Source organism: Globicephala melas, chromosome 20 (genome assembly GCF_963455315.2).
Source record: "Globicephala melas chromosome 20, mGloMel1.2, whole genome shotgun sequence".
NCBI classification, from domain to species: domain Eukaryota; kingdom Metazoa; phylum Chordata; class Mammalia; order Artiodactyla; family Delphinidae; genus Globicephala; species Globicephala melas.
The window spans coordinates 11,528,957-11,555,736 of NC_083333.1; the positions used below are offsets into that span (position 1 = coordinate 11,528,957).

Sequence of the window (26,780 nt, forward strand, 5' to 3'; positions counted from 1 at the left end):
TAGTCACGGTAAAAGTGTAGAGAGGGGCGTCGTCCCTGCGTCTGTGCACCAGGGCTCAGGAGGGGTCGATCCGCGTGAGCCTTCCTGGGATAGTGAACCTAAGCACCACTCACGCCAGGTTACGCCAGGTCTTAGTAGTGGGAGAGATCGTGGATGCCCCGCCCCTTCCATGTGGAGGGGCGGGGCAATGGGTAGTGACGCCATCAGAGGGCGTCCGAAGAGGGACGCGACGCATTTTGGAGATGCTGGAGTCGCTCTTGGCTCTTGGTGGCCTGGTGCTGCTGCGGGGTGAGGGTCACAGACACAGGAGCAGGGCCCAAGGGGCGGAAGTGGAGAGGAAGGGCCGTGGGTAAGAGGCCAGGGGTGGAGGCCGTTACCGGTTCGCGAATGCGAAAACCTCAGTGTTCTCAGGCTGTTTTTCCGTCCCTCGCTCTCCCCAGACTCCGTGGAGTGGGAGGGGCGCAGCCTCTTGAAGGCGCTTATCAAGAAATCTGCACTGTGGTGAGTATCCCGCAGTGTCTCGCTGTCCTACCCGAGAAGGGAGCCTGGGCCCCACTCTTTGACACTCCCCCTCATCTCTGCCTCAGTGGGGAGGAAGTCCACATCCTGGGCTGTGAAGTGAGCGAAGAAGAGTTTCGTGAAGGTTTTGACTCCAATATCAACAGCCGGTAAGTACAAATTGGAAGAGATTTAATTGAATTTGGGACCTCTGTTGCTGAGGAACTCCCCTTCCAGCAACAGAGGCAAACCTGATACGTAGTAGCAGCTACTTATTCATGGAACGGATATGGGTTTTTCAAGAGGCAGGAATTAGTAAGAGGAATGATGAAGAGTAGTATCTGGAGAATCCAAAGCAGGGACCATAGAAGATGAGAGGAACAGAGTAATAAAAGGCCGACAGTACAGGTTAGCACTAGAGGCTGGACTGGAGAACAAGAATAAACGTGTGCTGCCTTTTGAGTTATTCAGAATCTGGTGATCAACATGCATCAGCACTAACTGCAGGGTACACAGGGACTTGTCCTACAGGCAGAAGGAACAGTTTATGCAAAATTAGAGAGGTATGGAAGGCATACCTGTCCATGGGAGATGGAAGAGCTTCCTGAGGTCAGACAGAGAGAGGTACCTGGTAGTAAAAGGTCTTAACAGAGCACGAAAAGGAAAATTTGGGAGGAGAGTGATAACATCATACTTGTTTGAAAGACTCGTCCAGTGACCACAGTGTGGAGAATGGGTTAGGAGGGGGCAGCCAGGAGATAGGGATACCAGGTGGGAAGGCTGTTGCAGTAATGCAGGTTCACTCAGATGTATAAGTACCGGTTAAGAACTAGTTGTGAACCAGGAGCTGAGCTAGGCTAGAGCAGTGAATGAAGCCGACATGATTCCTGTTCCAGTGAATCTTAGAGAATAGCGGTAGGAGGCGACAGAGGCCTGGCTAAAGACAGTGGCAGTAGGGATGGAGAGTTTAGGACAAATGTAAAAGGACTTTAGCAGGTAGAACTTCCAGGGCTTAACAGACTGATGTGGGGTAGAGGAAAGCAGCCAGATCAGGAGGTACCTGAATCCACCTATGTTGGTGGTTAAGAAAGATTACTTCCTGGTCTGGTTAGCTAAGTGGATAATAACAGTTTACACCTGTCTGTTGAGCCCTAATTTTGTATCAGCTGTTATAGTAGAGGTGATGCTGTAAAGATGGCATTCACAAGAGAAGCAGAAGATAGAAAGGAGATGTCTGGGAACAAGTTCTACCACTGTGAAGCTTTCCCAGGATTTCTAGTCCATGCCAGTCTGTTTTCCTGAATCGCTATGTAATCTGTAGTTAGTACCTCAGGACTTGATTCTTGACCTTCTCTAAGCTGTCCTACAGGCAGGAACCATGTCTCAGGTCCTCTCTTTTCTCTTTATCCATTCGAGAATGATACACTTTAGGCATCACTTAGTACTGTGCTGTCAGGAGGTTGGTATTCCTATTTTATATATGAAGAAACCGAGTCTTAACAGAGGTGAAGTAACATATCAGTTAGGTGACCTTGGACAGGTAGAACCAAGCTTGCAGCTCAGGGCTGCCTGATGCCAAAGTCTGTGCTCTCAATTACTGTTTTCTACTTCTCAGTAAGAACTTTTCACTAATGTTTAGGATATTAGTGAAAATTGAGAAACAAGCCACAAAGATCAGAAGCTGAATTTGGAGATTAGGGGGAAGGGCAGTAGGATCATGCCTTTCCGTTTCCCTTTGCAGGCTGGTTTACCATGACCTCTTTAGAGACCCTCTCAACTGGTCAGAGACTGGGGAAACCCTTCCTGGGGGTCCCCTGGAAGCCTTGAGGGCCCTGTGCAGGAGGACAGATCCTGGCCCTGTCACTATTGCTCTCGATTCCCTCAGCTGGCTGCTGCTTCACCTTCCCTGCACCACACTCTGCCAGACTCTGCACACTCTGAGCCATCAGGACTCCTGCCATGGTGAGACTCGTTCTTCATTTCTTCCCACCATAAATTCCCCCTGCCAAGGGATGTGCCCCTTTCCACCCTAACAGGAAACATATAAGGGATCTCCAACTGGACTTTCTTCCATCTCTTTAGCCTTTATTCTAGTTCTTGGTTTCTTCATAATGCTATCTAATTACTCTTTTTTTTCTTTTCCAAGTTTTTTTTTCCCTCATTCATTCATTCAACAAACATACGCATACATACACTGTATCAGGTAGAGTTCTAGATAATGGAAAAATAAAGGCTAACTGTAGTCAGGTCCTTGCCTTCCAGGAGCTCAAAATTCCGTAAAGGTATAGACAAGTAAACCAGCAATTACTAGACAGTCTGATAAGGACCATGATGATAAAGGAACATGCACAGAGTACCTTAAGGAAGGAATGTCTTGAAGAGCAAGGGCCATTTTGTCCAGCTGGGGGCACTGGTACTAGCCCTAAAGTACAGTGGGTACTAGAATGGGCTTTAGAGTCAGATACCCAGCTCGGTATGCAGGTGCTTGGTCTCACAGTGCTTCTGTTTCCTCAGTAAAAGCCAAGGAAGGAGGGAGTTTATAGTATGAAGATGAACCACTTGGAATTGCTTTTTTTGTAGATCAGATATGATCAAATATCAGCAATTTCATACAGTCCAACCTAAAAATGCAAGTATTTAGTGCGGTGTGACGCTTTGTAAATGCTGCTAAAAGGGAGGGAAGGAAAGAGGGGATCTAAGGCACTGACTGGGATCTTGGCAAGTTCCTGACACTGCAGATGGTTCAGTGTGTAAGAGATGAGGCTGGAAAACAAGCGGAGAACAGATGCTGAAAGTGTGGATTCCATCCTGAAAGCCTTGAGGCGCTCCTGTGGAATGATGTCAGAGCAGTGCCTTGATTCGATGTGCATTGGAATAAGAAAGTGTTTCAAAGGTGAGGGCTGAAAGAGGTCAGAGCAGGGCAGTGACACTGGCCGAGGTCAGTCAGGATCCTGGCAGAGCTCTGAGGGAACGTGGCCCTCTCCTTCCTTTTTTCCTCTTCACTATTTGATCCCAGGCCTCCCCTGAATGCTCCCTACTGCCCTTCGTGCACCACCTTTCTTGTCCCTCTCCAGGTGACAGCTCCCCAGGAGAGCAGGTGCATGTGCTGGGCCTGCTGCATGAAGAGCTTCACGGCCCAGGCCCCTTGGGAGTGCTGAGCAGCCTTGCTCAGACCGAGGTGACCCTGAGCGGTGCGATGGGCCAGGCCTCAGCCCACATCCTCTATCGGAGGCCCCAACAGCGCCCGACCCACCAGGTCAGAAGCACAGGAGAACTGGAGGTTGGGGTCAGAGAGGAAGAGCAATAAAACGGCTGATGCGATGGAGCACTTCCCTAGGCTCTCGTGGTTTGAGCATTGCCCTCGTTGTATCTCCACAGCTGCCCTGTGAGGTAGATTGTTTTATTATCCCCATTCTGTAGCCTGGAAAGCTTGGATCCTGTGAGCTTAACCAATGAAAGACACTGCCTTCCAGGAGATGAAAAACGAGAACAAGAGCTGGAAGTAGCCAGTTACATAAGTGGCTGGGAGCTGGGGCGGCAGGTCCTGGTTCTCTGGTTTGCTCAGTAAGACGAAAAAAACCTTCTTAATACTCTTCTTTCTTCTCCCCAGACTCAGTGGTTCTCCATCCTTCCTGACTTCAGCCTGGAGCTCCAAGGGGGGCCGCCCCTAGAGCCCCAGCCTTACCCAGATCCTCGTGTTCCCTCGGTATCTAAGAGAGCCAGGGCCGGAACAAGGGGATGCAGTTTGGAGTCTGGAAAAAGGAGAGAGGGGGATAAAGACTGCAGAGATTGGGGGTGGGGTCGGGGATTTCAGTGATGGGGCAGAGTGGCAGCATCCTTTGTCTCTACAGATGGACCCCACGACTCATTTGACTTTTAACCTTCGCCTGTCCAAGAAAGAGAGAGAAGCCAAAGATAGCCTGACCCTGCCCTTCCAGTTCAGCTCAGAAAAGTAAGGTTGGGGCCTCAGTGCCCGGGTCCCTGAGCTGAGCCCAGCATCTGGGCCTAAGAGGTGGGGCAACAGCAGGTTGTTGATTAACCTCTTAGACTTTATAGGGGCTGAAGTCCACTTCCAGAGGCATGTCTGGGGAGGAGTTCTCTACCCACCCAAACCCCAGCAATGGCAAAGGTCCTTTATGTCTTTTTTCTCTCCGTTAGAGCCTTGGGTCCCAGCTCCACAGATATCCCTAGAGTAATCTGGGCTGGGTTGAGCCAGACCAGACCCTGGGGAAGCGGCCCTGTCTCCAGGCAGTGGTGCTAAGACGATAGGAAGCTAGATGGGTATGGTAGAGGCAGGTTAATAAAGGCTTAGTAGATGCCTGTTGTCCTGTGCCCAGTGTGTGGGCAGGTGAAGCAAGACTTCGGCAGGATCCTTGCCCTCAAGCTGCTAAGAACTTAGGCTATTATGAGAGCGGTATAGGAGTATCTACCCTGTACCAGGTGGTGCTTCCGTGCTAACTAAACGAGGTCACACAAAGGGACTTAGACCAAGAAAACATGGAGGCCAAAGAGGGAGTCACTGTCGAGGAAAGAGGGTATCCAGACATGACCCATTACCCACCCTCACCAGCACCAATCTCCCTTTATGTCTTCTCAGACAGCAGGCGCTACTGTGCCCTGGGCTGGGCCAGGCTACCAGCCACATTTTCTATGAGCCAGATGCTTACGATGACCTGGACCAAGAAGACCCAGATGATGACCTAGATGTTTAACTGGCCAGGAGATGTGACTAGACTGTAACTGGAGGAAGAGGGAGACCTTGGACCCATAACCATCCTTCCATTGTTTGCATTGGCCTTAGCCTGTCTCTGCCCCATCTTTGTTCCCTGTGTCTGTGGAGGCCGTGCCCTGTGACCCATGAGCCAGGGAGCAGCTTCCAGTGAGGAGAGAAAGTGGAATGGGGGCATAAGGGAAGGTGATACCCCCCCCCCAAGCCTAATAAAATCTTAATTTTTTAATTAAAAACAAAAGCTCTTTGGTTGCTATTTAAGCAAGAGTTGCGAGTGGATAGGATTGGAGGCTGGGCGGGGATGAGGGAAGCCAAGAACATGAGTTGTTTAGAGTCAGTAGTCAAAAGTGTCGGGGACTGCATGACTGAAATGGTGGAACTGGGACACCCTTGCACACCATTGGTGGTCAATAAATTTTTTTTTAACTGAAGTAGGTACACTTTAGGTTCTGCAAGGATCTGGGTTGGAAGAAAGCAGATGCCCCAAGGGAAAAAAGTCTACTTTCCAAAACATTTTTATTACTGTACAAAAAGCACACCCTCCCCCTTTTTGTCTCCCTGCCACCCAACACCCCAGGGAACTGTACATGGTGTGCTGGGCTAGAGTGACCGCAGGCTTCTGCTCGGCACCCTGCCCACGGGTTGAGCTCTCTGCCCCAGGTCCTTTCAGATGTCTGGGGGCACCTCTAGGCTGCCAGGCTGGGGTAAGGGCATTCCCAGCTTACACGTACTCCTTGGCAGAGTTGGGCTTAGGGTAGGAGCGGGGTGCACGGTACCCAACTTTGCTCTCACTCCCAGGACAGGAGCAAGAGAGCAGTGCACCTCCCAGGAGGACCAGAGCGGACCCTGCCCAACCAATGAAGATGGCAGGACCAAACTCATACCTGTGGAGAGAGAATTGGGGTCAGAAACCCTGGCCTGCCTCTTCCGACCCCAGACCCCTTAGGAGGCAGGGCTCCCTTACTTACTTAACATTCATGGGGACCAACGGGTTGTAAAAGTCTGTGACAATCTGGTGGCCATACCAGGAGCAAGCTATCAAGGCAGCAAGACCTGGAGAAAGAATGAGGATTGAGATATTGTGAGCTCCCTGCAAACCAACACCGTGCCCACCCTTACCCCTCCAGGATGGGCAAGAAGAGAGTCCTTGGGCCCACCTTGGACTTGTTGCTCACCTGCCAAGATGAAAATGATGCCTCCGGCCATGGCTGTACGGGCCTTCTTCACTTTGTCGTCCCCCCCACAGTTTGTACACTTCATGCCCATCGTGGCCACAAACGTGGCCAGGAAGCCCAGCACCAGGGAGACCACCATTAGGGCTCGGGTGGCCTGCAAGGCCGCTGCAGGAAAGGGGGAAGGATGCTGTCCTTGATGGAAATGCCAGCGGCCCTCGGATGGCTCCAGCCTCTGAGTCGCCGGCTGCACCCACTCGCCGCAGGCCTGGGGCCCCCTCGACGCCCAAGTCCCGGGCCAGAGCGGGTGGATCCCGCCCCCTCCCGACTCCGCGGGCCTTCCCGCTCCGCCCCGCCCTCTCGGCTCTAGGATCCGCCCGGGGCGCCAGGGTTTCGACGAAACTGCCCCGGGGAGGGGAAAGGGTGAAAGGGTACATCGAAGAGGAACCGAGGTGGTGGCCTGAGCCCCGGAAGCGGTGGTCGGAGCCCCGACGCCGCCCTCAGATCCCGGCCCTCGTCCCAGCTCTGACCCCACTATCGAGGCCACGGTTTGTGGCTTCGGCTAATCTGCCGATAAGATTAGAAGCCGCAGGCGGCGCCCCAGTACTGACAGGGTGCACGACTCCTCGGCCCTCGGTCCGACCCCGCGGGCCCCAACCCAACTCCGAGGCCTCCAGCCCGCGCCGCCTTTTGTCAGAGAAAAGGGCGGGAGATGGCGGAGGCCGTGGCCTCCTCGGGGTGGGGGGAAGGGAAGGCCCCGCCCCCGCCCCAGGACTCGGCTTCCCGGGAGGTGCTTGGGCCGCCGGCCGCCAAGCCCGAAGACTAGGCCGGTCCGCAGGCGAAGAGGGGCGCAGCCGGCCCCGGAGGCGCGCACGTGCAGCCCCAGAATCTCGGCCCGCGGCGTCCCCAGCCCGACCGCTTCCGCTTCCTCCTCTCCGCCCGCCCTCGCCGGCAACCCAGGGCGTCGGGCCGTGTGGCCTGGGGCGGGGGCCCGCGCCCACCCCGCGACCTCGGCCCTGGACGCGTCCGCCCCGTCGGTCCCGCGGCCTTACCAGGCAGGGCGAGCACCGAGTCGTACATTTTGCAGCTCATCATGCCCGTGCTCTGCGTGACGCAGTCCATCCACAGCCCCTTGTACATGGCCTGGGCGGTGATGATGTTGTCGCCGGCGTACGAGCTCACCTGCCACTGCGGGATGGCGGTGCACGCCACCAGGCCCACCCAGCCCAGTAGAGCCATGGAAAAGCCCAGCAGCTGCAGGCCCGAATTGGCCATTTCCTCCCTCAGAAAAGACGGGAGGCGCCGGGCTGGCGAGTTTTGTCCCCCAAAGAGGCAAAAAAGTTTTTGGCCGAGTGCTTGCAAATCTTGTCACCGAAGTAAACACAAATCTACCCCTCCGGCGGGGCGAGGATCTCACAGCAGAGGGAACAGGACTGGTGGCCGACAAAAGCAATCCGCGAAGACCCGGCAGTTCCCTTCGGCGCTCGGCGACCCTTCCCAAACAAAAGGTGGAGGGGCCGTGTGGGCGCGGTCCCGGGTGCTGGAAGTCCCCAGAGTATCCTGGGCTGTCGGCCCAAGGCTGCTGTGCGATGTGAGGCCGCTCAGCGGTGAGCGGGCAGGTGCGGGCGGACAGGTGCGGCGCACCTGAGTATATGTAGGTCGTCGGGGGCGCGCCCCCGCGGGCACCGGGAGCGCGAGGCGGGGAGGGACCGGAGGGGCGGCCGAGGATGACCTGACGTCACCGAAGGGACACTCACCTGAGCCGGAAGTTCTGGCCCCCACCCCTCCTGGCCCAGGTGAGGAGGAAGAAACCTGAGCACCAGGGTCACGCCCCTTCACTTGCCGGGCTTGGACCGCCGGAGGGGAGGAGGCGGAGTCTTCTCGGGAGTCCCAAGCTCCGAGTAAGCCCCTCTGGACCGGAGGTCCCTCGGGCACCAGGATGTCCCTTCCCCTCTCCCCGACAGGTGCTCTAAGAGCGGCTCCGGAGCCGGAGCGGGGGGGGATGCCCCAGACCTGCCTTGGCTCCACCTTTCCCCCACGCAGGGACTCTCGGGTTCTACTCTGGGCGCTCTTTGTCCCGCCCTACTTTCGCCCCAACCCTCTGCTCTTTTTCTCTTTTCCTAGCCGATCCCACCTTCAAGGGCTCTGGCTCCAATCCCGCAGAACTCCCCATTTCAGCTGCCTTATTGGAGTCTCCACCGCCAAAGCCACCTACCTCCTAGCACCCACCCACCCCTCGCCGCTGTCGCCCTCCAACAGACACCCAGCTTCCAGGCATGGCGCCCCAACACCCCCCATCTCCTTGGCCCCCTATTCCGATCCCTGCTTGACATGACTTAATGGCGGGGCCGTTGGCACCCCACCTCCCAGCGTTCACTATCCCATCCCGCCTCAAGGGTCCTTGTAGCATAAGGAAGAAACCGCTGAGGCCAGAAGGCAGCAGAGGGTGGGAGCAAGGTAAAGCCAGGGTCACAGTCTTGGCCACACCCATCATTCCCCTCCCTTGGAGTCTTTCCAACTTGTCCTCCACCTTTCCTTCTTCCCCCTCCCCCAGCCCTGCACACATTCCTCTCCCTCATTCTGAGCCTGGACCTGACCCTTTATGTGCCCCACCCTTTCACCATTCTGTCCTCCAGAACACCTGGCTCTAATGTAGCCTTTGATTCAGCCCTCAGGTTGCCACCTCGCCCTCAGGTTTCTTCTCTCACTCTCCCCGAGCTATATATGGCCCCATCCTTTCTCCACACATCTCATCCAAGCACCCCCCATTTATTCATTCCTCCCTCATCTGTTATCATCTCCCCTTCCTGTCTTTTCCGCTTCCTATTTTACTTCCTACTCTTTTGGTCTACCTTTGTGCCCTATTCCCAGCCCCCTTGGAGCCCAGCATCACCAAGTAGCCTTTCTTTGCATCTTCCTGAGTGCACATCGCTGCCACCGCCTTGTCCAGTTTCCTCCCAATCTTCCTCTCCAACCTCCTGACACCGCTCAGGCTCACACACCTTTCTTACTCTGTCTCTCTCATTTAATTTTTCTCTCTCCTTTTTTCACCTCAACTCTCTCACATTTCCCGTCTTTGCTCCTCCCTCTCAAACATTTCTCTGTAAGTCTTTCCTTCTTTTATTCAATAAAAATATTAAAGCGTCCTTCATGCTCAGCTAATTAACCTGCTTTTCTATAAAATGCAGACTTTAATGAACTCTTTTTTTTTTTTTTTTTTTTGCGGTACGCGGGCCTCTCACTGCCGTGGCCTCTCCCGTTGCGGAGCACAGGCTCCGGACACGCAGGCTCAGCGGCCATGGCTCACGGGCCCAGCCGCTCCGCGGCATGTGGGATCTTCCCGGACCGAGGCACGAACCCGTGTCCCCTGCCTCGGCAGGCGGACTCTCAACCACTGCTCCACCAGGGAAGCCCTAATGAACTCTTTATTATTCATTTTAATTTTTCTACCTTTTGATTAATGGTGAGGTTCTTTTTTTTTTTTTCAGGTGCTTTCCAGCTCAGAAATTCCATGTTTCTCATTACGTAAGTATAGCCAGCTCCCCTCCAAGTTAAGAGCATCTCAGGCCAAGCCACCATCACCTCTTGCCTGGACACTGCAACTGCCTCCAAACCAATCTCCCTGCTTCCCTCCTGGTCCTTCTAAAATCTGTTCTCCGGAAGTGACTTTTTTTTCCCCAAATAAACTTAAATCTTGTCACTTCCTGTTTAAAATCCTTAAAACTTCCAATGGCACACTTCTGCTCCTATTGCTGCACTGGATTTGGCAAATAAATGCCACACTGTGGCTTACCAGACTGTGCGTCAGCCACACTTCCTGAACTGTGCTATGTGCCTTCCCACAACAGTGCCTTTGCACTCTGTTCTCTATGCCTGGGTGCTCGTCTCCATCTACCCCACCCAACCTCCCTCTACCTTGCTAACTGACTCATCCTTCAGCTCTCAGCTCAAATATTACTTCTCCTGGGAAGCCTGGCCTGACTACCCCATCCCAGGCTGTCAGATCACCTGCTGAATGCTCTCACCGCTACACGTACTTTACTTTCAAAGCTCTTATCATGGTTAGAAACTATTTACCTTGTGTGATTATTTACTCTATGTCAGTCTCCCCACTGTTAGGTTCCAAGAGGGCAGAGATGTGTCTGAATTTTATCACCAATAAATAGTTGATGAATGAATGATTAAATTGCAAATTAACAAGATTTTCATCCACTTGTTTGACAAGTAGAAATTTTCTGAGTCCCTATGTAATGTACCAGGCACCATGCTTGACACGGGGGCTACAGCTATAAACAAGAGGACACTGCAGACTTCCCTGGTGGTCCAGTGGTTAAGACTCCGCGCTTCCACTACAGGGGGCACGAGTTCAATCCCTCGTCAGGGAAGTTCTGAATGCCAGGCAGTGCAGCCAAAGAGAAGAAAAACAAAAAACAAGAGGACACTGCACTCAGGTAACTTAGATTCTAGAGGGAGGAGGCTGGCAATAAAGACATAAAAATGGTGCATGTTTTGAAGGCAATAAAATAGAGTAATGTGTTGGATGAGGTTGGGTCCACTCCAGAGTGAGGTCAGGGAGACCTTTCTAGGAAGGGACTGTTAAATAATGAGCCAGCCAGGGGAGAACCATATTATAGGTAGAGGGAACAGCAAGTGCTAAGACCCTGTGTCGATTGTCCCTTTGAGACTCGTTGTATTAACTTAAAGCAGGATCTCTCAACCTCGGCACTGTTAATACTTGGGGCCAGATAATTCTTTATTATGGGTGACTGTCCTGTGCATCATAGGATATTTAACAGCACCCTTTACTTCCACTGATTTGATGCCAGTAGAACCCTCCCCAACACCCCAGTGTGACAATCAAAAATGTCTCCAGAATAAACAACAAGGTCCTGCTGTATAGCACAGGGAACCATATTCAATATCCTGTAATAAACCATAATGGAAAAGAACGTGTGTGTGTATTTGAATCACTTTGCTGTACAGCAGAAATGAACACAACATTGTAAATCAACTACACTTCAATAAAATAAAATTTTTAAAAATGTCTCCAGACATTGCCAGATGTCCCAGTGAGGGGATGAGCAAAATTGGTCCCCGTTAAGAACCACTGATTTAAAGTGTGACCCGTCAGCATCACTGTGGATTTTTTGCTCTAGTAGCCTTCAAGTAAAGAGTTGGGTCCAAGGAGCAAGTGGATGGATGGTTGCAATTAATCAGGATTTGGATTTTGCTAAAAAGAGAGAGAAGGGGGAGTTCCCTGGTGGACTAGTGGTTAGGATTCTGGGCTTTCACTGGTGTAGCCTGGGTTCAATCCCTCGTCAGGGAACTGAGAATCCAAAATAAAAGAAAAAAAAAACACAGAGAGAGAGAAGGGATTTTAAAGTATTTGCATGAGAGTGATTATGTGCTAGATCATGGATATAAATTGGGTATAAAAGAGAGTAAACATAAAAAGGAGTCAGTGTCGGTGGATAGTGAAAAACTGATTGGGTCAATGATTTCAAGGTCTCCATGAAGTGAAAGGAGTAGGGATACGTGAGTAGATGACCCGGAAGGCTAGGAGGTGATCATAAGAGGTGCAAGGCTTGAATTCCAGAAACTGGAAGAGGGTGTTTTAGGAGAGGACAGAGCCATGAGTAGGGGCCTGAGGGTGGGCTGAAGAGAAAGGTCACTGGAGAGGAGACTGAAGGCTGAGAGACTGTAAGTCGGTGGAGTACCCTGGTGGGCTTTGAAGTCAACAGCAATGATGATGAGAACATAGGTGTAAAGAGGAAGACGATGAGCCAGGTGCTAAAGTTGTCAGTGAATGCGGGTGAAGGATCAGGCTGGAAGACCCCAGCAACAATTAGAGGTAGTGGGCAATTTACTTCCAGAGATGAACGTCATAGGAGCAGAGGATTTCGAAGGATGAAGGAAGAATAATGGTCTAAAGTCGCATTGAGGATCAGTACTCCCAGCTCCAGACCCTGAGGTATATGAAGTAGGACCAAAAATAGGCCTTTATTAAAAGGGCTGCTGGGACTTCTCTGGCGGTCCAGTGGTTAAGATTCCGTGCTTCCACTGCAAGGGATGCAGGTTTGATCCCTGGTTGGGGAGCTAAGATCCCATGTGCCATGCAGCGTGGCAAAAAATAATTTAATTTAATTTAAAAAAAGGGCTGCCAGGGAAGTGTGTCCTCCAAGACAGCCAGGTTTCAGAAAGGAGCATTCAGAGAAGAGGCTGGCATATAAGGGTGATGACAGATGTTGAGTCCAGAAGTTACAGTGGAAGAATTTGAAAGATCAAATTTGGTTGGAATATTGGATCAGGTTAGGGGACCTACACCATATGAGGTAGGCAACCTGATGTGGAAACCCTACCAGCTTGTTTATTTCTATGGGAAAATATGTTTTGAGTTCTGAAAAAAACTGATAAATAAGTGAACTCTGGAAACTTGCAATGTTATTTTAATATTATGTATTATAACTCAAAAACTCATTATTATACAGGTCACTGGTGATTATTTTACTGGTCAGACCAAGACGTTATACACCCAAGGCAGTTAAAATATTCCAGGTTCCAATTCCACCCCATTCAGGAATTTATTCTTGGGCCTCAATTGCCTCATCTATAAAATAGGAATGATAATATTTTGCCTGCTTGGGAAACAGGATGCTGGTCCAGATAATCTCCTATGATTCAGCCTGGAGTGCATTTTGAGATACAGATCTGGAGAAGGAGTGAAAAAGTGACCAACTCATTTTCTGAGGCTACGTTACTCTTGCCTCTGAAATCAGTTAAGGGTAATATAAGTATTATAGGCCCATTTCATTTATAAATACAGATGCAAACATCATTAATAAAATATTACTTAACCAAATGTAAAAAATGTTTTTAAAGAGTAATACATTACGGGCTTCCCTGGTAGCGCAGTGGTTGAGAGTCCGCCTGCCGATGCAGGGGACACGGGTTCGTGCCACAGTCCTGGAAGATCCCACATGCCGCATAGCGGCTGGGTCCGTGGGCCATGGCCGCTGAGCCTGCGCGTCTGGAGCCTGTGCTCTGCAACGGGAGAGGCCACGACAGTGAGAGGCCCGTGTATCACAAAAAAACAAACAAAAAAACCACTCAGTTTGCATCCCTGACAAAAATTATGAAGCATCTAGGAAACCAAGTATTCATAAGACCTCAGTGGAAGAAAAAATTTAATTCTACTAAAAAACATAGAAGATGACTTGAATAAACAGAGAGATAGTCCATGCTCTTAAATGGGATGACTTAACATTATAAAGATATCACTTGTCCCCAGAATAACTTACAATTTGATATATTACCCATAAAAATTCATCTGGTGGTTGTTTTTTGTTTTGGGGGAGGGTTTTTGAAAGATCTTGATAAGTTTACCCTCAAATTTGTTTGGAGCAATAAGAAAAAAAACAAAAAAACACAAATGGTTAAGTTGACACTGAGAGGGAGGATTTCTCCGGTGGTCCAGTGGGTAGGACTCCACGCTCCCAAGTTCGATCCCTGCTCGGGGAACTAGATCCCACATGCACGCTGCAACTAAGAGTTCATGTGCCACAACTAAGAAGTGCACATGCCACAACTAAGGATCCCTCACTAAACATGCCACAATGAAGATCCCACGTGCTGCAACTAAAACCCAGCACAGCCTAAATTAATAAATTAATTAATTTTAAAAAAAAGTTGACACTGAGTGGTAAGAGTAACAAGAGGGATCTTGCCCTTCCAGAAATTTAAACTTGCTACAAAGCATCCAGCAACAATAACAGTATAGTATTAGTGCAAGGACAGATACACCAGTGGAACAGAATACCAGAGACAGACACTTGTATATATCAGAATCGGACATGTGGTAAATGTGGCTCAATATGAGGAAAATAAATTGGATCCCTAACACCCAAAACAAGGATGAACTCTAGATGGTTTCAAAAGAGCTAAATATCAAGAGTAAAACTATAAAGTTATTGGAAGAAAAGGTGAATTTGTGATGCAGAGATGGAAAAGAACATATGCAAAATTTCAAAATCACAAACCCTAAAGGGAAAATTGGTCATTCTGATTACACCAAATTTAAGGATTTCTATCAAATGAAGTTCACCGAAGAAAAATTAATAGGCAGCCGATACAACAAGAGAAAATATTTGCAGTGTCCAAATCTGACAAAGAACTGATATTATTTGTTTAAATGTCTTGCCCATCAACAAGAAAAATATTCCAAGAGAAAATGGGCAGAGAATACAAGGAGGGAATCTGCAGAAAAAAGACGGTCAAAGTGCTAACAAGTGTTTAAAGGGATGCTCCGAGCCGTTAAGTAATCACAGAAAACTGCAGTAAGATATCACCTTTCACCTACTGAACTGACAAATATTAGAAATCGAAGCAAATTGTCATTTGATTAAAATCTCATATAGCCCATTCTGAATTTTAAAAGATTGACCATCTTAAGTGTTGGTGAGGGTGTGGAAGAACTGGAACTTTCAGACATCGCTGGTGGGAATGTAAAATGGGACAACCACTTTGGAAAACAGTTTGGCCGATTCATAAAAAATTACACACTACTGTCTGCTGCTAAGGTTTCCACTACAGATGCAAGAAAAAAGTGTCCTGGCGCTTTCTGTCTGTCTGATTGTGGCAGCCCAGACTGAGTGGGGGAAATATAGGGAAAAATTGTTTGCAACTCAGAAATGACCTTGTGAGCAGTAAAAGCCTGGTTTACTCACCAAAAAAAAAAAAAAAGTTACACACACACCTATCATATAATCCAGCCGTTCTACTCCTAGGTATTTTCCAAGAGAAATAAAAGCATACATGTCCTTACAAAGACTTGTACGTGAATGTTCCTGGCAGCTTTATTTGTAATGGCCCCAAACTGGAAATAACCCAGATATCCATCAACAGGTGAATGGATAAGCAAACTAATTACTATGGATAATCAAATCAATGATATTTCCCAACAAAAATGAATGAACTCGTAATACACGCAACAACATACATGAATCTCAAAATAATTACAGTAAGTAAAAGAAACCCAGACAAAAAGAGTACGCTCTGTATGATTTCATTTGCATAAAATTCTAAAAAATGCAAACTGGCCCATAATGACCGAAATCAGATCAGTGGTTGCCTAGAGGCTGTAGAGACGAATTACAAAGAGGTACAAGGAAACACTGCGGGTGATGGATGTGTTCATTATTTTGATTCTGGGGAGAGTTTCATGGGTGTATACATATGTCAAAACTTATCAGATTATGGATGTTAACCTGACTTACTGTGGTAATCATTTCGCAATATATACAAATATAGAATCATTATGTTATACACCAGAAATTAATGTTACATGTCAGTTATACATCAATTAAAAAAATCTTTTGACTTACCAAATTGTACATTTTATTTCATAAAAAAAAATTTTTTTCTTTTTTCTTTTTTTTGCTGTGTTGCGTCTTCATTGCTGCGTGTGGGCTTTCTCTAGTTGTGGTGAGCAGGGGCTACTCCTTGTGGAGGTTCGTGGGCTTCTCATTGCAGTGCGCGGGCTTCTCATTGCAGTTCGCGCAGGCTTCTCATTGCGGTGGCTTCTCTTGTTGTGGAACATGGGCTCCAGGCGTGCAGGCTTCAGCAGTTGTGGCTCGCAGCCTCAGTAGTTGTGGCGCACGGCTTAGTTGCTCCGCGGCATGTGGGATCTTCCCAGACCAGGGCTCGAACCCGTGTCCCCTGCATTGGCAGGTGGATTCTTAACCACTGTGCCACCAGGGAAGTCCCCAAATTGTACATTTTAAATATGTGCAGTTTATTGTTTGTCGATTATATCTCAATAGAGCCGTTTTAAAAAAACAAAAACAATTAACTGTATTCAATTCTATTTTAAGCACGATGTGACTATTACATTATTCATCTTCATTAAAACCCTAAGATGTAGATACTATTATTATCTCACTTCTCATTTTACAGATGAGGTAAACAAGGCACAAAGAGCTTAGGTAACTTTCCCAACGGCTTGAAGTTAGTAAATATCAAAGCTGGGACTCACCTCAGGCAGTTTGGGCTCTTAACTATGCATACCCTTAACTATCCTGCTCTGGGTGGATGCTGCCTGAGAGGGTATGGTGGTAGTGGAACCCTCCCAAACTGCTGATGGAACTGGAGACTGTGATTGTCATTCTTATGAGCAAGCTGGTAACGCTTAGTCAAATTAGGTGTAAGTATACCCTATGACTCAGCAATTCTGCTCGGTGGAGATAGACAGAAATAAAGACAAAGACCTAGGCAGAGGCAGAGACATATCCCCCATAAAGAGCCTTGTATGAAAATGTTCACTGCCACGTTATTTGTTGTGGTTGGGAAGTGGAGGTGACATGGGTGCTTATCAAGGGGATGACTGACATTGTGGAGTATAATGCAACAATAAATTATGCAATAAATAAATAATGCAATAGATTAATTATACAACAATAACTTTGATAATCATAGAACATGAAGGGGGTTTTTATTTTTTTGGCTGCGCCCTGCGGCTTGTGGGACCTTAGTTCCCTGACCAGGGATCGAACGCATGCCCCCTGCAATGGAAGCTCAGAGTCCTGACCACCAGACCGCCAGGGAATTCCCTGAATGGGTTTTTAAAACATAGTGCTTACTGAAAATAAGTAAGATCAGATTGAAATAGGTAACCAGTTGCTATTTACATAAATTAAAAATGTGTGCACACAAAAAAAGTCATGTTTTGCAGGTGAGCATTAAATACATTGGAATGGTTGTCTTTTGAGGGAGGACAAATGAGAAATGGGTGTGGAAATAAAAGAGAATAACTTTTTAAATAAAAACAAGATAAGATAGAGATCAGTGAGGATCATGTACCAAGAACTGTGTCATTAATTCAATCCTCTGTACCTGAGACCCTCATATATTGACAAAAACAGTGACGGGACAAAGGGAGGAGATGGCATTGCTGGAGCTCAGGGGTCCAAGGTTTCCCTCCAAAAGCTGGAAGCAAAGTGGGCCTGTAGAGTAGGAGCTGGACGCAGAGAGAGGGAAGAAATATTCTGGCTTTCTCCTGCCCTCCAATCTCTTGCCTACTGTGGGCTGCACCAGGCCAGAAGGCAGTGAACACAGGAGCTTGAAAACAAAAGCCCACAGGGATCAACTCCCCATGACATAGGGCAGAGCTTAGGAAGGGCTACAACTGGTTCTGAGATCAAATGGGCCAAAGATTAATTTCTAGGCAAATCAACACACACAGGCTCCAGTGTGAAGTACCCACTTTTGTCCTGTGTCTCTCTCCTTCCTTTTCCATCCTCTCTCAATCGACCTCTTTCTCCCACCGTCCCAGCCATTTTTCTTCCTCTCTCCCAACTGTCTCTCCTTATTCCTGTTGTCTCTTCTACTCCTCCATCACTCTCTCCATACACTTTACTCTATCTCCTGTATCTAGCTCCAATTTGCTTTCCTTGATTCCACTTTCTCTAGGGTTTAAACTCCTGGAAGCGTCAGAACACAGCATCTGAATGAGATCAGGAATGTGCCGTGCCCTGAGTGCCAGGACAGACCCCAGCCCTGCACTCCACCTGCTACACTGACTTATCATCTGCCCCCAATCTGTGCCTCCCCCCAACTCCCTTTTTTCCTCTTGGCACTCTTCTTGGCTTTTCCTCTCTCCCTGCCCTCCTCCCTTTGTGGTATTCCAGCATCCCTGGCTTTCCTTTTACCTTCCTGATTGGTCCCTCTCTGCTTCCATCAATCGCTTCTGCTCCTTTCTGCTCATAAATGGTTGGTTCTCCTCAACCAGCAGAACTTAGTTCTTCATCTACATCCCCTTGGTCAGATATGTGGAGCCATTCACCAAAGGTTTCCCCGCTTTGTGATTGCTCCCTAATCCGCATTCTTGGCCATCAGGAGCAGACCCTCATTCCATTCGTTCAACAAACATTTACTGAGTGTCCACCCCTAGGCTGGGTGCTGGGGATACAGAGGTAAACAAGATGCTCATCTGTCCTCAAGGTTAAGGTGCAGAGAAGAAACTATGACAATACACTATATTGGAGACACATGGACTTTTTTAAAAAAAATAAATTTACTTATTTATTTTTGGCTGTGTTGGGTCTTCATTGCTGCACGCAGGCTTTCTCTAGTTGTGGCGAGCGGGAGCTTCTCTTGTTGCAGAGCATGGGCTCTAGGCGCGCGGGCTTCGGTAGTTGTGGCACGCGGGTCAGCATTTGTGGCGCACAGGCTTAGTTGCTCCGTGGCATGTGGGATCTTCCGGACCAGGGCTCGAACACTTGTCCCCTGCAGCGGCAGGCAGATTCTTAACCACTGTGCCACCAGGGAAGTCCTGGGGACACATGGATTTCTGGAGGAAAGCCAAGGAAGGTGTCACAGAGAGGGTGAGCTTTTTTTGGAGGATGAATAGGAGTCCTCTGGTACTGCAGACTGAAGGATTAGCATGGCAAAGGCACCAAGGAGTGAAACAGCACAGTGTGTTCTAGGTACAAGAAGTGGTTAAGGGGGCTTCCCTGGTGGCGCAGTGGTTGAGAGTTCGCCTGCCAATGAGGCAGACACGGGTTCGTGCCTCGGTCCGGGAAGATCCCACATGCCGCGGAGTGGCTGGGCCCGTGAGCCACGGCCGCTGAGCCTGCGCGTCTGGAGCCTGTGCTCCGCAACGGGAGGGGCCACAAAAGTAAGAGTCCCGCGTACCGCAAAAAAAAAAAAAAAAAAAAAAAGTAGTTAGGAATTGACTAAAACTCAAGGGAGAGGACAGAAAGTGAGGCAAAGATAGAAGAGGAAAGGCAGGAGGTTTTGTTCACTCTGAAAAGGGGTTTGAACTTGACAGTAGGCAACAAAGACTTCTGGGGGGAGCGTGAGTGAGAGGTTGGACTGTTTTGTGTGGTACTCTGCCCTCCCTGTTGGGGAAGAGGAGCAGGGAGACCAGTCAGGGTGATGGTGGTCTGGACCAGAGTGGCAACAGTACAGGTGGAGAAAATCAGATGAATGTGAGAGTTTAGGAGGTCAAAACTCCAATGTTGATAACTAACTGGATAAAGGGGTGGGGGCGGGTGCAGGAGAGGAGAAATCAAGCATGACTTCCTCCTTCTGATAGGAGTGACAGGATGGCTAATAGGACCATTCACTGGGATGAGGAAGTTAGCAGGAGGAGCAGGTCTGGACACGCTTATCATGTGAGCTGCCCACCCACGCGGCAGCTGAACAGTCGGATCTGGAGCTCCAGAAAGAGGCCTGGGCTGGAAGTAATGGAAGCCTTAGAGAGGTAGAATGACGGGGACAGTGGGCCGGAGACCAACCACCCTGGCCCGATCCGCTGCGGATCCGCGTTCTCCCTCCAGGTGGCACTAAAGCCCCGCGCTTCTGAGTCCCCTCTTCCCAGACGCGCGCTCTCTGTACTCCGAGTGTTCCGCTGCTCTGGGGACTCGCCACCCCTAGGTCGCGCCCTCCTCGCTGGGCAGGATTTAGCTGGGGATTCAAACCCAGAGCGACCTCTAGAAAGCGTGTCCTAGTCGTCCACGCGGCTAGCACATTTTTGGCGGCTCAGGGGCCTCAGGACTGGTGACGTGGTTGGTGTGACCACCTGTCCCTCGGGCCGCCTCCAGGAACCAACGTGGGGAACCGGTGTAGGGGCAGGGCCAGATAGACAGTGCCCAGAGCAGGGATGCATGGAAAGAGGACCACCAAGGCCAGACACCCGACCCGCTAGGAACGGAATTTCCTGTGTCCAAGGCCATCTCCGCGTGGGAAGCGTGTCGCGGATCCTTTAAGGCTCCGTCTCCCTGCCCTCCCCCGCCCGGGACCGGCCGGGACACCCGGGACCTGACATTTGGCGTCTCCCAATGTGGGAGCTAAAAATAACCATTGTGGGTTACTCCAGGCCATTGCTCCGCACCCACCCCGCGCGCCGGCTCGCGCAGTTTTGGGCCGCCCGAGTTCTCTCCCGGGCAAGTGTACCTGGCCCGTCCCTTCCTCTCGGACCCCGCCGTCCCGAGCCGCCGCTAAGGGCTTTGAAGTCGCTTCTTCAGCCCCGAACCTTGGCCGGGGGGCGGAGTCCTCACACTGAGGGGAACTTGGTCTCCAGGAGTCCCAGGACCCCCTTTTCAAAACTTCCGGGACGTAGGCCTGCGGGAACCCGCGGGGCGTGTCTCGCCCGGCTCGCTGACGGGCGTGGCCTCGCTGGCCTACCCTACAGCAGGTGCCAAACTCTCAGCCTCAGGGAGGGGCGTGGCCTTCTGGGGTGTGCGGGCTCCCGGCCAATGGGTGCTGTGAAAGGCGTGGCCCTGGGGAACCGCCGGGGCTGCTCTTCGGGTCTTTCCCCCGCCGGCCAGGCTCAGCCAGATCCCCGGGAGCTGCTCTCTGGCTCCTCGGCTTGTGGCTGTGGGTCCCGCCAGGCTCGCCCTCCGCACAAAGCTCCCCGACCCCCATCGCCCCCGCTCCCTCTGCCCGCCAAGGCTAGGGCCGCAGACCCCCAGTCGCCTCCCTCTCATCTACGGCAGCTCGTGCATCTCCAGTTCCTAAGACAAGATGCCGTCGGGCTTCCAACAGATCGGCTCCGAAGTAGGGTTTGGCATGCGGGGGCGGGACGCGGACACGGGTCCCGCTTTTCTCGGGCTGGGGTCGCGGTTGGGGTCAGCTAGGGGGCGGTCCTTGCGCAGACGCAGGGGGTGGGGGTGGGGGACTGGCTATTTATACCCGGGCTGGACAACCCGTGACGGTCGGATTCCAGTCCCTCCAAGAGGCAGAGTGCGTCTGGGGGATTATTCGGGGGCTAGGACAGCGGCTGGATTCTGCGAGTCCAGGGTTCGCCCCCTTCTCTAGTTGGCGGCGAGTTGCGCCGGGATCGTGGACACTCTGCCCTCAAGAAAGCAGGTCCAGGCGGGTCTTGCCCTTCAGCAGCTGTCCGTCTGTCTTCGGCTCGCCCGCAACTTTTCGAGGACAGGAGGTTCTCCGTAGGCCCACCCCCACCCCCACTCTTGTCAGTCCTCCAGGACGCTGAACTTTCCCTCGCCCCACGGTTGGTGGAGGGGTAGAGGGGAGTGTCAGCCCTTCCTCCCCCAGCTCAGGTTTCCGTTTGGAGACAGTCTGTGCCGCCAGCGATCAGCCACCACCGCTACCGCACCTCATACCACCTTCCCGCCCCCATCCCCTGGGCAAGGCTCTCCCAGGCAAAAGCCAGTATGGCCCCCTGCCCTTCGTCGCAGCTTAGAGGGGGAAGGGAGGCCGGGGCGGAGACAGAGAAGGCCATAGGCCAGGAGGAATGACCGCGATGTCCTTTTGGGAAATGGCTTTCTTGAGCCTGTTGGGGGCTTCCAGGAGCCCGCGGAGAGAACCCCCAGATGGGAGGGGAGAGGACAGAGGCTGATGACGATAATGCACTTGTCACTTTATAAAACCAGCACTGTTGGGGACACTGTTAACATTTGATTTTGATTTTCACACTTTCACTGACAGGTAGGCAAATTAGGCAACATCACCCCTATCTCCCCAGTTCAGAGTGGGGCAGTGACTTACCCAAGGTCACACAAATCTGAACTCAGGTCTTTTAAGCCCAAGCCTGTCCCAAGGTCACAGAGGAATTGTGAGACCCAGGTCCTCAAACATTTCTCTGCCTACTGGACTCAAACATCAGTTTCTCCTCCATGCCCTGGTACTCTCGGGTTCTTCCTGCTCTTGTTTACGTTGAGATCTTCAAGCGACTCCTAATATGGCCCACTTTCCCTCGCCCAACATGTTGGATGGAACCCAGCATCTCAAGGCTCCTGCTGGGCCTGGGCCCCTTGAGGAAGGAAAGATGCCATGATTCCATGTGATATGCCTCCTCTCTGCTTCCGCCTGCCCAGGATGGGGAGCACCCCCAGCAACGAGTCACTGGGACCCTGGTCCTCGCCGTATTCTCCGCTGTGCTCGGCTCCCTGCAGTTTGGCTACAACATCGGGGTCATCAATGCCCCCCAGAAGGTGAGGGGCTACAGCCGGCAGAGTGGGGGGCCCAGACAAGGCAGGGGGTGTCAGGAGTGAGCAGAGAGGGAGGAGTCTGCAGGGAATAACTCCTGTGCTGTCCCCTAGGTGATTGAACAGAGCTACAATGAGACGTGGCTGGGGAGGCAGGGGCCTGAGGGACCCGGCTCCATCCCACCAGGCACCCTCACCATGCTCTGGGCTCTCTCCGTGGCCATCTTCTCTGTGGGCGGCATGATCTCCTCCTTCCTGATTGGAGTCATCTCTCAGTGGTTGGGAAGGTATGAGGCTGGAGGGCAAGGGAAAACAGGAAGGGAGCCAGAGTACCAATGCCCTAACTCTCACAGCCCCACTCTTTGCCTGCCAGGAAGAGGGCAATGCTGTTCAACAATGCCCTGGCAGTGCTAGGGGGCGCCCTCATGGGCCTGGCCAAGGCGGCTGCCTCCTACGAGTTGCTCATTCTTGGACGGTTCCTCATTGGCGCCTACTCAGGTACCCGCGGGCACTGTGGTCCCGCCCAGTGCCTTGCTCTCCTTCACTCTCCCTGGGCTTGGGGGTCAGAGTGGGCAGCTGCCCTCAGAAGCTCTCTCCTTCCCTCTGCCCAGGGCTGACGTCGGGGCTGGTGCCCATGTACGTGGGGGAGATCGCCCCCACTCACCTGCGGGGCGCCTTGGGGACACTCAACCAACTGGCCATCGTCACTGGCATCCTGATTGCCCAGGTGACTGGACCTGGCCTCATGGGAGGCTGGGAAGGGGGTTGGGGTGGGGCTCTGGGGACAGGCTGAACGGCCTGCCCTCCCTCCCACCCTTCTGCCACAGGTACTGGGCTTGGAGTCCATACTGGGCACTGCTACCCTATGGCCACTTCTCCTGGGCATCACTATGCTGCCTGCCCTCCTGCAGCTGGTCCTGCTGCCCTTCTGCCCAGAAAGCCCCCGCTACCTGTACATCATCCGGAACCTGGAGGGGCCCGCCAGAAAGAGTGAGCTCCCGCGCCGTCTTGCTGGTGTCTGTCCTCCTCCCAGGCCCCCTCCCTGCCCTCTCAGACCTGACCCTACTCACCTCCAGGTTTGAAGCGCCTGACAGGCTGGGCCGACGTGTCTGAAGAGCTGGCTGAGCTGAAGGAGGAGAAGCGGAAGCTGGAGCATGAGCGGCCACTGTCCCTGCTCCAGCTCCTGGGCAGCCACATCCACCGGCAACCCCTCGTCATTGCAATTGTGCTGCAGCTGAGCCAGCAGCTGTCGGGCATCAACGCAGTACGTATGCAGCAGCCTCCAGGAAGGGCAAGGGTCAGGGAAGAGCCTGAGAGGAGGGAAGAAGGGAGCAAGCCCCCTCCGTTAAAATTCAGGGTCAGTCCAGCTTGGAGTGGCTACAAGGGAGGGAGGGACACATCCCTGCCATCCCCTTTTCTTCTCGCCCACCTCTAGGTTTTCTATTATTCAACCAGCATCTTCGAGACGGCGGGGGTAGGGCAACCAGCCTACGCCACCATCGGAGCCGGTGTGGTCAACACGGTTTTCACCTTGGTCTCGGTAACTACTTACCTCTGGAAGGGCCCCCACCATTGGTTTCACAACCCTGGGCTTCCTGGAGATCCAGCTCTTGGTTGGCCCCACCCACCTAACCCCTCCCACTTCCCAAGCCTTAAAGGCCCCTTGCAAGCCCTGACTCTCCCCTCAGGTGTTCTTGGTGGAACGGGCTGGGCGCCGGACCCTCCAACTCCTAGGCCTGGCAGGCATGTGTGGCTGTGCCATCTTGATGACCGTGGCTCTGCTTCTGCTGGTGAGGCCTAGGGAGAGGGAAGGGGACCCGTGGCCCAACCCGGGGGAACTGCCCCAAGGGGCTCTGTGGGCAGCCAGGGCCATGCCTCAACATACATGCCTTTGATCCTGAGGCCAGGCCGTATGCCAGGACCGTGCTGCCGAGGGACCCAGGCTGCACTTCCTCCTCTGGGTGGAAGCTGTAGCACAATCCTGGCAGCCAGGGAGGAGAGCCCCTGTCAAGCCTCAGGACCAATAATTCCTAAGGACCCAGCTCTAGAACCAAGTGGGAATCCACAGTCATAAGAGCTGGGAGACCACACGTTCCCTCTGCCCTGAATTGGCAAAGGGTGGCCAGCTGAATGTCAAATCCTCGAGGACCTATTCTAACCAAGGGTGGCCAGCCCCCCGTGAGCAGCTGGTAGGGGTAGATGCCAGTTTGCTGGGTTGAGGGCAAAGGAAGATCCAGAAAGACCTGAACTGAATTCTCCACCCTCCCTGCCTGGCCCCCAGGAGCGGGTTCCAGCCATGAGCTATGTCTCCATCGTGGCCATCTTTGGCTTTGTGGCCTTCTTTGAGATTGGCCCTGGCCCCATCCCCTGGTTCATCGTGGCCGAGCTCTTCAGCCAGGGACCCCGCCCAGCAGCCATGGCTGTGGCTGGTTTCTCCAACTGGACGTGCAACTTCATCATTGGCATGGGTTTCCAGTATGTTGCGGTAGGTCCCCTGCCCGGTACCCATCTCCCACATGGTCAGCCAGAGGATGGTAACTCACACTCACAACTAGCCCAGTTGCTTTCCAGTCAGCATTTCCCCCTTTCCCCTGCCCATAGAGTGCTGGTCTGGGGGTCACTTTGGTGGACCACGTGGGTCCTGAAGACCACCTGTTCCACCAGAATCAAAGAAGGGAACTGACCTAGATTGGATAACAACAGGTTTCTTCAGAACAAACTAGTGGCATAACTTACTTAGACTAGGAGTAATATTACAAACTTCATATTAATACTGCAAATGGCCGGGAATCCACTCTGACTTCAGTGACTCAGGATGGTAAGAGAGGGAGAAACCAGGAGAGTTGGGGTTCAGAGAATTCTTTTCTCACTAAATTCTCCCGGTAATTTCCATTGCCCCGCAAAGGAGCCACCTGCTCTGTGCAGTATCCCTGTGAAGGCTTTCGTCCCTGGCTTGCCCGAGGCCACCCGTTCCCTCCCCTCTGTCAACACCTCTTTCTCCACTTGTCCCAGGATGCTATGGGTCCCTACGTCTTCCTTCTATTCGCGGTCCTCCTGCTTGGCTTCTTCATCTTCACCTTCTTAAAAGTGCCTGAAACCCGCGGCCGGACGTTTGACCAGATCTCAGCCGCCTTCCGCCGGACACCCTCTCTTTTAGAGCAGGAGGTGAAACCCAGCACAGAGCTTGAGTACTTAGGGCCAGATGAGAATGACTGAGGGGCCAAGCAGGGGCGGGAGAGCCAGTTCTTCAACCCGCCCAGAGACCCCCTCCTTTCCTCTGCAGCACTTTAACCCTCTCTTCCCCATTACTTCCAGGGTGGAGAAACCCCCTGCAGCCTGGTGGAATTGGGAAGCTGGAGGGAAGGGTGGTCTGAGCACCCCCCTCATTCCCCTCGTGTGACTCTTGGATTATTTGTGTTGTGGTTAGGCTGTGGCCGTGGGGTGGGCCATTCTCCCTTCTCATCCCCTCCTTCCGCTGTAGCCCACCCGCACCCCGCCCCAGCTCCAGGATACTTCCGCCCCGGCCAGAGTAGGGGGATTATAGGGAGGAGAGGCTCTAAGACTGACTTTCCGGTGGGCGTGAACTGAAGCCAAGAGCAGGACTGGGGAAGAGATATCCAGTTCCTGCCACCTTGGACTCCTCCCACTCTGGCACTTTCTCTGAATTCTTGCCACAGACTCTGGGTGAAAGGGGGGGGTCTGTCTTGTCCCCTCCAGGGCAAAGGACGCACCCCTCCCAAGGTCTAACCTCACCTCTCTCACTGCAGGCTCAGTCCTCTTGCTCGGGCTTCTGGGGTGAGAGGGAACACACGTCCACATGTGGGGAGAGGAAGGGACAGCAGGCGCCTCTCTAGACTCAGGGTTCCGGGCCCCACCCCAGCTGCTCCCCAAGGCTGCCAGATGGGGGCCCCAGCTCTTTCCTCCTCTCCCATCCCGGGAGGGTGTTGTACCCAAAGGCTTTTGACCAACTAAGGGAAAGAGGGATTTGAAAGGCTGCCTGTGAACACTGGGCTGGGAGGAGCCTTCAGATATTTTTGTATATGTTTGGAAAAGAAGGGGCAGGGAGAAGAAACTGAAGGTCTGTTGTACTAAATGTATATATATATAGATCCGTATATAAAGTTACTGTATGAGATGAGCGTCCTGTCATGAGAAGACACTCCGGGATGGGCTGAGGCAGGGACCATAGCCACCCCAACCCCCATCTCCTCTCCATCCTGCCTCAGCTCGAGGCCGCAGAACCCTCTGGATGCTGTCACTCACTCACCCCCGCGCCCCCCGCCACCTCAAGAGTTGTAGTCACTGCTTTCCTTAACGGTAGTAAATGCTCGGTAAGGTGACGCTGCAGGTGCCAGACGCTGCTCTCGGCACTTCAGGAAACACTCACTCTGCCAGCGAGGCATTAGCCCCGTTTCACAGATGGGAAAAGTCAAC

At 52.0% G+C, this 26,780-nt stretch overlaps 3 protein-coding genes across 4 annotated transcripts; 2 read left to right on the top strand and 1 right to left on the bottom strand.

The window, feature by feature from the left end:
- Window positions 1-140: 140 nt before the first annotated feature.
- On the top strand, window positions 141-5,463 carry ELP5 (elongator acetyltransferase complex subunit 5). The gene is made up of 8 exons (XM_030862353.3): window positions 141-288; window positions 441-501; window positions 588-668; window positions 2,240-2,460; window positions 3,573-3,754; window positions 4,109-4,204; window positions 4,350-4,450; window positions 5,096-5,463. The coding sequence occupies exons 1-8, from the start codon at window positions 243-245 to the stop codon at window positions 5,208-5,210; spliced, it is 903 nt and encodes a 300-aa protein (XP_030718213.2). The 5' UTR covers window positions 141-242; the 3' UTR covers window positions 5,211-5,463.
- A 269-nt stretch (window positions 5,464-5,732) lies between these two features.
- Window positions 5,733-8,233, bottom strand: CLDN7 (claudin 7). The gene is made up of 5 exons (XM_030862295.3): window positions 8,157-8,233; window positions 7,452-7,892; window positions 6,403-6,567; window positions 6,196-6,280; window positions 5,733-6,111 (listed from the first exon to the last, which is right to left on the bottom strand). Exons 2-5 carry the CDS (start codon window positions 7,672-7,674, stop codon window positions 5,949-5,951), a joined length of 636 nt encoding a protein of 211 aa, XP_030718155.1. The 5' UTR covers window positions 7,675-7,892; window positions 8,157-8,233; the 3' UTR covers window positions 5,733-5,948.
- A 12,686-nt stretch (window positions 8,234-20,919) lies between these two features.
- On the top strand, window positions 20,920-25,934 carry SLC2A4 (solute carrier family 2 member 4). Of its 2 annotated transcripts, none has more exons than XM_060290247.1 (11): window positions 20,920-20,952; window positions 22,236-22,352; window positions 22,461-22,633; window positions 22,720-22,844; window positions 22,958-23,073; window positions 23,174-23,336; window positions 23,423-23,610; window positions 23,782-23,886; window positions 24,035-24,136; window positions 24,628-24,831; window positions 25,662-25,934. In XM_060290247.1, exons 1-11 carry the CDS (start codon window positions 20,920-20,922, stop codon window positions 25,932-25,934), a joined length of 1,599 nt encoding a protein of 532 aa, XP_060146230.1. The 2 variants fall into 2 exon arrangements, with proteins under 2 accessions (XP_060146230.1, XP_030718099.1); XM_030862239.2 differs by having other exon boundaries at window positions 25,359-25,808.
- The last annotated feature ends 846 nt before the right edge of the window (window positions 25,935-26,780 follow it).

Coding starts and splice junctions, on each gene's coding strand:
- ELP5 (XM_030862353.3), top strand. CDS start 243: ATGCTGGAGTCGCTCTTGGCTCTTGGTGGCCTGGTGCTGCTGCGGG. Junction 502..587: donor ATCAAGAAATCTGCACTGTG/GTGAGTATCCCG, acceptor TCTCTGCCTCAG/TGGGGAGGAAGTCCACATCC. Junction 4,451..5,095: donor TTCCAGTTCAGCTCAGAAAA/GTAAGGTTGGGG, acceptor ATGTCTTCTCAG/ACAGCAGGCGCTACTGTGCC.
- CLDN7 (XM_030862295.3), bottom strand. CDS start 7,674: ATGGCCAATTCGGGCCTGCAGCTGCTGGGCTTTTCCATGGCTCTACTG. Junction 6,568..7,451: donor CTCGGTGCTCGCCCTGCCTG/GTAAGGCCGCGG, acceptor CCTTTCCTGCAG/CGGCCTTGCAGGCCACCCGA. Junction 6,281..6,402: donor CATCATTTTCATCTTGGCAG/GTGAGCAACAAG, acceptor TTCTTTCTCCAG/GTCTTGCTGCCTTGATAGCT.
- SLC2A4 (XM_060290247.1), top strand. CDS start 20,920: ATGCCGTCGGGCTTCCAACAGATCGGCTCCGAA. Junction 22,353..22,460: donor TCATCAATGCCCCCCAGAAG/GTGAGGGGCTAC, acceptor GCTGTCCCCTAG/GTGATTGAACAGAGCTACAA. Junction 24,832..25,661: donor TGGGTTTCCAGTATGTTGCG/GTAGGTCCCCTG, acceptor CATTACTTCCAG/GGTGGAGAAACCCCCTGCAG.